The 10,931-nt window shown below is 47.6% G+C and overlaps 1 protein-coding gene across 1 annotated transcript; it reads right to left on the bottom strand.

Moving 5' to 3' along the window:
- Nucleotides 1–2,817: 2,817 nt before the first annotated feature.
- LOC117456347 (E3 ubiquitin/ISG15 ligase TRIM25-like) lies at nt 2,818–5,301 on the bottom strand. Its single transcript, XM_034096196.2, has one exon. The coding sequence runs from the start codon at nt 5,251–5,253 to the stop codon at nt 3,616–3,618; it is 1,638 nt and encodes a 545-aa protein (XP_033952087.1). The 5' UTR covers nt 5,254–5,301; the 3' UTR covers nt 2,818–3,615.
- Nucleotides 5,302–10,931: the final 5,630 nt, after the last annotated feature.

Raw genomic sequence — 10,931 nt, forward strand, 5'->3', positions numbered from 1 at the left:
TTTAGTTTCGGAAATTCTTTGTTGTGTGTTGCTGCCGGCCCGTCTCTCCCCCATTCTCATTGAGTATTTTACAAAGAGTGAAACAGCGCCCCTCTAGATGTTATGGTGAAACAGTAGATTGCACTCACTGTTGCGAGAGGAGGCCAGCCGAAATTGGCTTCCCTTGGTGAAAAAAAATGGAGAGATTGACCAATCAGATGAGGCTCACGTGATGCCCCTGCCAACCTGTGATTAGTCAGGGCCATGCCAAAGGAAGCAAGAGGCGGCTGGCTTCCCTTGCCTCACAATCCAATCAAATCGCATCAATTTAGTGGTGCAGTGACGCGTCCTAAAACCCGGAAGTAAGCTGCGCTCGGATTCCCTCGACAGAAAGCAATGGGATTTCTCCGTAGGATTTTGGAAAATAGCTCGAAATAAGGTCAGTGGAAAACGAACCTGTTAGATAAATGCACGTTGTGTTCAGTCGGATAATATCCACATGTCTACCTTACTTTTATAATTTTCGAATCATAAATCGAATCGATAGAAGATAGATAGTGTCACTGCACCACTCTCACGCCGTTAGAAAGTAGCAAGCAACTGAAGCAAGTGCAATTATGCAGGGTGGAGATGTGGAGTATTTACTCAAAAATTATTAGACTAAACTTCCGCTACAGCAGCAACAACAAATACAATCTGATGACAGGCCAATGCCCAAACTGGAGCTGTGTACAGCGAGGAACAAACGAGCTGAATTGGACGTAAAACGTTAAAGGTCTCCTGATTTAGTTTGTGAATGAATGCTTATTAGAGTTTGGGCTGGAGAGTGCGTGCGGACATGTCGGTTAGATAACAGGCGTGTGTAAGTCCTGCATCTGTATGATTACGTTGATCTGGTTACGTTATTATATTGACCACCACACCCCCGACCCAAAAGAAAGGACGTATTATTGGCTTCCCCTAATTTTTTTCCCACGCCACGCTCTCTGTACGTTCTGAAACTTGACGTAGCGCAAAGGAATCAAACCGTCCTCTTTGTAGTCTTCCTCCGACCAGCTCCAGAGCCTGAGACTCCGCTCGGCGGCGTCGAAACTCATCGACCGAGGGAGGTTAATGAACACCTTCACCACCTTAGGGGCTTGGGCTGAAGGGGGAGGGAGCAAAACCAATCATGACTGACAAACAAAGATCATATGGTGGTTTTTTATGCAGTTTACAACTTATGCCGGTGTAATGGGTGTAATATGAACGAAATCACCATTTCAAAGTGTTAACTGAGTTGCGTGGGGTTTCTTAAACTTGTTGTGTACATGTTTTAATGTTGATATGCACAGTGATAGATGTGAAGGCCTATCAGTTATGCATTTATTGTATAAAGTTTTATTTATCTGAAATATTTTCATAAAATCATACTAATGGGCTGAGGCGCGGCGGCGGGAAGGTATTTTGAGTGGGGGTGCTGAGGTGCTGGACTCTGGACGGGCACTATAGAGCACGCACAAAAGCACTCCCCACACGCAAACACACAGGACACCCGCGACTGTTACAATGAAGGCTCGATAATCAGCTCACGGCATATAGGCAGGGGTAAAGTGCTATTTTTTATGAGTGGAGAGCGGACCTCACCTCCTCTAGGGGGGTCCGGGGGGGATGCTCCCCCGGGAAGATTTTTTTTAAATATTGAAGTTAAAAGCATCAATCTGGTGCACTTTGAGAGCAACATGAAGAGATCTATGGATACATCTCAACATCCAGATGAAACACAACTGTAAGCAGATGTTCTTTTTCAACTCTCTGATTGGTCTGGTGTCTTGCCTCGGTTGCATTCACTGAACACGGGAAATTACAGTCCTGCCGTCCTCTCGAGTGTCATGATGAGGTTCACGTAAAACACGGTTAATGTATTATATTATTGAGGTAGAAGAATTGTCCGGTGCTACAGAAAAAACATTCGGGGCAGGCCAAAATATTATTTTACCAACAATGTGGAATGTATTGGCTACATATTACACAGATTATGCACAGCGGGAGCAGCAATAACCGTCAAATAATAATTCAGACAGGGGAGCTCCGCACCCCCTGCCTGCCACTAGGGGGTGCAGCAGCGCCCTCAGCACCCCCCTTCCCGCACCCATGCTAATGGGATTCATTAATACGTGTGGACAGGAGGGTGAGTGCCAACAACCATTGCACATTAAATATATATATTAGGGCTGTCAGTCGATTAAAATATATAATCGCAAATTAATCGCACATTTTTCATCTGTTCTAAATTTACCTTAGAGGAATATTTTTCAAGTATTTAATACTCTTATCAACATATGAGTGGACAAATATGCTTTATGCAAATGTTTATTATCATTTGAACAATGACAAATATTCTCATGAATATTAAACACAACAACCTCTGAACATTACAAATATTTACCTCAATTAAACCTGGAACCTCTCTCATTCAATAATACAATACTGTGTGTGTGTGTGTGTGTGTGTGTGTGTGTGTGTGTGTGTGTGTGTGTGTGTGTGTGTGTGTGTGTGTGTGTGTGTGTGTGTGTGTGTGTGTGTGTGTGTTCATTGGAGCTATGTGCATCTCAAGGCATATGCTCAGACGGGAGCTGCCTGGACGCTGCAATGGACAGAAGGTGGTTGCTGGCTCACCTTGTTTTTTTGTATTGTATTATCACTAATCATATTATTAGTATTACTATACAAATGTACAACGTAAATTAGGGGGTTGGTGGCCAACAATCTTGAATACAGTAATATGAAATAATATGAAGTTTTAAGGTATTTGAGAAATAAATGATATCAGTGTTAAAAAATACCCCAAAATATTGATCCATTCAGAAAACATTTTATTATTGATTTCATGTTTGATTTAAATGTTGCGATACAAAGAGGATTTAGGTCTGCCACAACACGCACGAGCGGAAGAACAGAAAGAGATGGAAATATTACAGGAACAATCAAATTGAACATTCAACAGAAGGACTTTACAAATCAAAATAACACGTTACAGTTTCAATAATCAATCTATTAGGAAACTGGATTTATTCAGATCAGTTATTTATTACCAAAGATATCCCACACTGCTGATCTTCTATTCACATATCAGGTCTCACACCACCTCTGACAAAACAGTTATTTACAGACAATAACAAAACACTTTCATAATAAAATCTTAGTACATCAAGAACAAGAAATATCCCAAATCATATGTTTTCATCATCCCTCACCAAACTATCAGGGTTATTATTTGGTATTTCAGACATTTACTCATTCTTTAAAATATGTGTTCATAACATTTTCAATATTTCTTTTTTTGAAATTGTTTGGTTAGTAATCTAACATTTGAACTTAGAGAATAATAAAATTAATGTAAAATAAAAGAAGGAAAAGGAAAACTCCATTCTAGTGAGCAGTGATACTCACCATGGCTGCAAAGATAAACACACTTGACTCTAAATAAAATGTGTCATGTGTGGGTGACCCGAGTCCTTATAGCAGCGACGGGGTTCTGCTGCTGCATCCTTCCCTTCATCTTTTCTGGTGTTTACTGTTTTTCAGCTTTCATCAGACAAAAAAAAACGAATAAATCGGAGAAAATGGAAAGTTGTCATGTGGTGTTTCCTCGTTCTATGGGTTTGAGTCTCCTGTGTTTAAATCTTCACAGATTCCAACAGAGGCATCATCCCTATACAGACCAAACCCAGGACAGAGCGGCTCAGTGAATGTGGTCTGGACTCTGTGGAGGAGAGTCATGGTTTCAGCGACGCTGTAGAAGGAGAGAACGCCTGCACTGTGATCCAGGTACACTCCTACTCTGGAGGACCAAGGACCTGAGATCGATGTTCTGATTGTGTTATGTCTGAATTCATAACCGTCATTGGAACACTCCAAAGCCCAAGACTTGCCATTGTTTCCAAATGCACTTTCATCTCCTTTTCTGCTAATACTCTTGTATGCAACTGCTACAAAAACACTCCCTCCTACCTCCACCTCCCAGTAACAACATCCAGTCAGACTCTCTCTACACAAAACCTGAGCCCAGTCAGAGAAACTGTCTGGGTGACCACACCATTCATCGGTATTCAAGTAGAATGTGGCCATTTGGCCAGAATCAAACCAGATATGTTTGCTCTTTGTGTTCTGATCCAGTCTGATATCACACGCATTTTTGAGGAATTCAGTCCTGTTCTTGGGCTCTGTCTCTGGAGTCTCTGTTAATAACATCGTGGACCGTTCCTCACTAACAATATCCAGTAGTTTATCTCTGACCTCTGACACAGCTGCAGTCACGTCCTCAGTGTACTTCAGGGAATGAGCCGTGATGCTGGAGGAGTCTGTAGCTTCACTCAGACATGATAACCTGCTGTAACTCTGCAGGAACTGGGTGTGGTCCTCTGTGTGTGAAAGTCGGTCCAGCTCGGTGTCCTTCCTGCTGAGCTCAGCGATCTCCTCCTGCAGCTTCTCCTGAAGATTGTTGACGTGAGCCACTTCAGATTCCTGACGAGATCTGATCTGCTGCTTCACATCTGTGACGATCTTCTCGCTGTCAATCACTGCTTTATCAGCAGAGAGATTGATGGCCTCCACCTCCTTCTGAAGCAGCTTCACATCTTTCTCTCTCTTCTGGATTCTCTGCTGGATGTTTTGACGACTTACCCCGAGCTCTTTCTGCTTCTTGCTGATTTCTGCTGCAGCTGAAACTGTGTCGTGGCCTTTATGTTCATCCATGGAGCAGAGAAAGCAGATACACTGCTGATCGGTGCGGCAGAAAATCTTCATCACCTCATTGTGACGAGTGCAGATGATCTCCTGCATCTTGTTGGAGGGGTCGACCAGCTTGTGTTTTCCAAAGGCAGGGGATTCATAGTGAGGCTGGAGGTGCTGCTCACAGTAAGAGACCAGACACTGCAGACAGGACTTCAGAGCTTTCTGTTTTCTCCCAGTGCAGAAATCACATCCCACATCTCCAGGTCCAGCATAGCAGTGATCAGCTGGAGACGCTTTGACGTCTGTCTTCTTGTTCTTCACTTCCTCCACTAACTCTGCCAACACGGTGCTTTTCATCAGGACAGGCCTCGGTTCAAAGGTCTGTCTGCACTGAGGACAGCTGTACACATGTTTCTGATTCTCTTCATCCCAGTAGTTTTTAATACAGCTCAAACAGTAGCTGTGTCCACAGGGAATAGTCACCGGACCCTTCAGTAGATCCAGACAGATGGAACAGCAGAGTTTGTCCTTGTCCCGCTGACTTCCTTGCTGCGCCATTCTCCCTCTCAGAGACACGTTGTTTGAGAGCAGGAAGAAGAAGGAGGGGCTGGTAATGTTTAACTCGCTCCAGGAAGAGGCGGGATTTCAAGATGTGTTCAGGCTCTGTTTCTACATGCAGTGAATAATGTGAAACAAACAACGTCGTGTTGTCAGCTCAGTCAGAAATTGAATTCAGCTTTTCAGCATAAAGCATTCCCACTAGCTATTTCTTCAGGAATTGCATTCTCTAGTTTTCAGTCTGTTGTGAAGGAGACAGTGTTTATGTTCTTCTTAATGACAATCCAAACACATCTGTTCCACTCACTCCTTTACTATCAACTGTGAACAATGTAGAAAATATACTGCCTGTGCTGTTAGTTTGAAATGTTTATAATCCTCCAGGAACAATTATTCTTAAGTGTGTTACTCAGCCATTCTAACCCAATACGCGGTTTGTCAAATTCAGCAAATATCTTCTCATGGCCCATCTTTCTTCTGTATTTTCAGAAGTACCCAAGTGGCAGCCATGATAAGAGCTGTTTAAGTCTAGTTGATAGGAAATGAGGTTCAGTTTCCCTTTATAACCTCCTTTAGTTTATAGGAAACACTGGATCATCCTTTACGAAAGGAAAGGAGATAATGCTGTGCCACAATGCTTGTTCACAGAAACAACCGATAATGACAGACAAAGATCACATGGTCTTTTTTATGCAGTTCACAACTTATTCCGGTGTATACAGTAATATGAACGAAGTGCTGTAAAATGATCAAATCAAATCACCATTTCAAAGTGTTAACTGAGATGTGTGGGGTTTATTAAACTTTATGTGTACATGTGTTAATGTTGATATGCACAGTGATAGATGTGAAGGCCTATCAGTTATGCTTTTATTGTATAAAGTTTTATTCATCTGAAATATTTTCATAAAAATCATACTAATGGGATTCATTAATACGTGTGGACAGGAGGGTGAGTGCCAACAACCATTACACATAAAATATATATATATTTTTTTCTAATGCAGTTGGTGGACACCTGATTAATTAACTAAATTACTGTTTACTTTTATTCATGTCCATTTGTAAACTAAATGATATCATTGCTAAAAAAATACCCCAAAATAGTTATTGATTCAGAAAACCTTTTATTATTGATTTAATGTTTGATTTAAATGTTGTGATACAAAGAGGATTTAGGTCTGTATTACGCACGAGCAGAAGAACAGAAAGAGAAGGAAATATTACAGCAACAATCAAAATGTACATTCAACAGAAATAACACGTCACAGTTTCAATAATCCATATCAATCTATTAGGAAACTGGATTTATTCAGATCAGTTATTCATTACCAAAGATATCCCACACTGCTGATCTTCTATTCACATATCAGGTCTCACACCACCTCTGACAAAACAGTTATTTACAGACAATAACGTCGGGTTACGTAGTGTAACCCTTGTCATATTAGCACAGGCTCCGCCCTCTACTGGACTCTACGGGTACTCTCTTACCCCGCAAGCATTCTCCCACTGAGACTTCTATAGACGTAGCCGGCCCTGGGCGGGCCTACCTGAATGCGCGCGCATCACACCGTATAAAATGAGGCCTCGTCTCCTGACTATCATCCTATACCTCTCTTCAGCGAGCGGAATAGGACAGACAGTGCCCCGAGTAGAGGGCTCCGCCTGTGCTAATATGACAAGGGTTACACTACGTAACCCGACGTTATATCTCTCACAGGCTCCGCCCTCTACTGGACTCTATGGGTACAGTGGGTGGAGCCGCGATGTATACGCGCACTGTCGTCCAATAATATTCCACCCTACTGCCCCTGACCGGCTATTATGGTCAGCAGCTGCTGCCCCACCTTCTCCTTTAACCCGGTTGTAACCGAGGAGAAATCTGGGCTGTGGCTGACAGAGCACACCCTGCTGCGCTTACCTCGCAAAAAGTGTGCTCAAAAAACAGTGCCGGGGGACCCCCCCACCCTGGATGGGGAGAGCCCCCTCGGCCCCGAAAAGGCTTACTACACGCCTGCCTCCCTGAATCCCTAAGGATAACAGGGAGAGCGCCAGAGCCCCTGCCCCACACTCAAACACTGACCCCGTGCCGAGTGTGTGGACTAAAGTGTGGAGGGCTGCCCCCCTCCTGCTCTCGGCAGAAGGAGAGCAGCCCTCCAGCCCTGTAAGGGCCCAGTGCGTCACTGTTGCCCCCTGTCGCAGTCTGCGTACCCCCTGAAGAAGGGACGCACGTCTGCTCTCTGACAGGGTGGCGCGCAACGTGCCTGCATCGAGCACCACACCCAAATACAACGCCCGTTGGTGACGTATGGGGGTGCTCTTTTTCCAATTGATCGCAAAGCCTAATCTGGTTAGGTGTGTGATCAATTGTGCTGTGCAAAACATTGCCTGTTCCCGTGACCCAGCCATGACTATGAGGTCGTCTATGTAAAAGAAAACTCTCATGCCGTGTGCGCGCAGCGGTTGAAGCGCTGTGGCCACACATTTTCTGAATGTGCGTGGGGATAGGGAATAGCCTGTTGTACTCGTAGGCTATTCCCTGGAAGGCAAAACGCAGATACTTTCTGTGCTTTGGAGCAATTTCTACATGAAAGTACGCGTCTTTCAGGTCGATGGTGGTGAACCAATCGCCTGGCTGCACCAGCCCCAGTAAACGGAGCCTACACACGGCGGCGTGCGTTGCCGCTTGGCGGTGGGCGTGTCTTGAGCTTGGGGAGTCAACGCGAGCAGCCCGACCAACAACCAACCACGAATGTCCCGCCCCGGACATACAAAGCAAAGCATTCATGCTACATCCATGCTGGCTAAACATACTGTCTATGCTTGCTAGCTGTCCATTCAAACGAAGTACACTGGATATAAACTCCCCAAACAAGCGAAAAAACCTACCAGTTTCCCCCACTGTCTCTGCCACCTCCCCCCATGCCTGGCTCCTCCGGTTTGTATCCCTGTATGTAAAGAGGGACTGGTCATAGAGTACCGGGTGATTCCCTACCGCCACGATCATTTTCTCCTCCTTTTATTGACATATGGGAAATAACTGCGGTCTGGCTCTCCCAACATACACCCGGTTTGATTGGCTAGTGCTTGTACGTCCCCCCTTGGCCCCTACACACGGCGGCGTGCGTTGCCGCTTCAATGCTTCTGCCCATTCACTTTGAATGGGGTGACGTCACGATTCGCCGAACTGCATTGTGGGAGCAAAGCGTAGCTTCTCTCGAGGTGCTCGCTGCAAAAGTAGAGCAATGTTCTACTTTTGCCGCCTCGACGGAGGCGTCAGCCAATCAAATCCCTCGTATGTAAATCTGACAGTACAAGCAGTAGCCAATCAAACCGGGTGTATGTTGGGAGAGCCAGACCGCAGTTATTTCCCATATGTCAATAAAAGGAGGAGAAAATGATCGTGGCGGTAGGGAATCACCCGGTACTCTATGACCAGTCCCTCTTTACATACAGGGATACAAACCGGAGGAGCCAGGCATGGGGGGAGGTGGCAGAGACAGTGGGGGAAACTGGTAGGTTTTCGCTTGTTTGGGGAGTTTATATCCAGTGTACTTCGTTTGAATGGACAGCTAGCAAGCATAGACAGTATGTTTAGCCAGCATGGATGTAGCAAGAATGCTTTGCTTTGTATGTCCGGGGTGGGACATTCATGTGGTTGGTTGTTGGTCGGGCTGCTCGCGTTGACTTCCCAAGCTCAAGACACGCCCACCGCCAAGCGGCAACGCACACCGCCGTGTGTAGGGGCCGTCAGGGCAGAAGCGTTGAAGCGGCAACGCACGCCGCACTCTGGTAACCTGCATTAATTGGAGTCTTAACCCCAGGCTTAGTGTGTTCCCCAACGGCAACGCACGCCGGCCATAATGCCTCTGTACCCGTATAACATTACGATAGCTTTGTTTACGTTTCATCACTCTCACCTGCGCACTCCCACTAGCCTCCTGCCTTAGGAGCTATGGCTGGGGCGGCGAGTGGGGAATCTGTACAGACATCATGTGTAAGTGTAGCATTGTGGAAACAAAGGACACTAACGGCCCGTCCACACAGCGGCGTGCGTTGACGCTTCACCATTCACTTTGAATGGGGTGACGTCACTTTTAGCCGAAATGCATCGTGGGAAGCGACGTGGAGCGTAGCTGCCTGGCGTGGCTCGCTGCAAAAGTTGAGCAATGTTCAACTTTTGACGCCTCGGCAGAAGCGTCAGCCAATCGAATCATATGCCAGTACAAGCTCTAGCCAATCAAACCGCTGCTTGTGTGTCAGGGGCGGGAGATTCATGTGATTGGTTGTTGGTCGAGTTTCAGACACGCCCGCCGGCAAGCGTCAGCGCACGCCGCTGTGTGGACGGGCCATTAGACTTGGATACAGATCAACTTTTTCTTTATTTTTAACTTTTTTCAAAGGAATCTGTGCATCGAATAGGGAGGAGGCGGGATTCACCCTCGCGTCCCGGGCGAAGAGATTTCCTCCCCCCGCCAGTCAGCTTCGGGCAGACGGCGCACCCCACCCGGCCGCTCTCTGCTGCTGATGAGCCTGCCGAGGTCGTGCAGCCCTTCCCCGTGGCTGCCGATATGCCGGTACCACGTGATGGGCCGTAGAGGTGGAGGGCGCCGCAGCTACGGGACCCCCGTGCCGGCGCCTCTCCCTCCGCTTCACTGTCGCACTGCGCTCCCTCGCCTGCATGGAAACGCGTGGAGGAGCGCGTAGCGGGGCCGGAGGCGGGGCCAGCGGTAGCATCCTGCTAAGCTGGACCCTTTCCTCCTCCAGCCGGCTGAAGCGCTGAGTGACCGAGGAGATTGACCCAAAGAGCCCCTCCGTGGACACGGGGGCTCCGAGGAGATCTTCTCGGTCTTTTCTAGATAGGGCAGTGAGTCCCAACCACACGTGACGAGACGCCACTGTGGCCAAGGAAATCACCCGCCCTGCTGCAGCGGCCACGCCATGAATCAGATTATTCATCTGACCTATAGCGCGGTCCGGATAATCGCTCCCATCTTGTGACAGGAGGGCCATCTGCGTACCGAGCTTGAACATCTTGTCCAGATATTCCAGAGTGTCTTGGTCCCGGGGCAGCGGGGGCAGGGGTCGCTTACCCTCCGCCCAACCAGCTGCCCGCGGAAGCAGATGGGCCGCCAGGCTCTCATCAAGGGGGGGCACCCCCGCACACGCTGTGTACGAGCGGCCCTCCACCTTGATGATGCCTGCCATAGCGACTACTGGGGCCTTCGTCTTGAATGGCTGCTGCCATGTCGCCTCCACACACCGCCATATATCAGGCAGTTGGGGCGAAACGAAGGTCGGTTGCGCTGGATGCACCGGCCGTAAAACCCCTGTCTCAGGCGGCTTATAGGCCTCGGTGGCAGCGGTGGTGGGAGCGGTAGGCCTACGCGCTCCGCTGCCAGGGTCACCACCACTGGGAAATCCAAACGTGCAGACCTGAGAGTCGGACCTCCCGACACCGAGGCGTCCTCATCCTCCTCCTCCGGAATCGGGGTTGTCTGGCCCCACGGAAGGGAGAATCGGAACGGCACTTCCTCCTCTCCTGACTCGCCCATCTCGACGACGTCGAGATCCGAATCCTCCACCTCCTCCTGCGGAGCCTCTGCTGACAGGAAATGCTGCCCACGATGCTCACGCGTGAGCCGAGGAAGCATCTGGCAGGCTGAGCATGCCGG

The sequence above is a fragment of the Pseudochaenichthys georgianus genome, chromosome 12 (assembly GCF_902827115.2).
Source record: "Pseudochaenichthys georgianus chromosome 12, fPseGeo1.2, whole genome shotgun sequence".
Classification (NCBI taxonomy): domain Eukaryota; kingdom Metazoa; phylum Chordata; class Actinopteri; order Perciformes; family Channichthyidae; genus Pseudochaenichthys; species Pseudochaenichthys georgianus.

What these genes read in the sequence shown, in the direction of transcription:
- LOC117456347 (XM_034096196.2), bottom strand. Translation starts at nt 5,253, where the DNA reads ATGGCGCAGCAAGGAAGTCAGCGGGACAAGGACAAACTCTGCTGTTCC.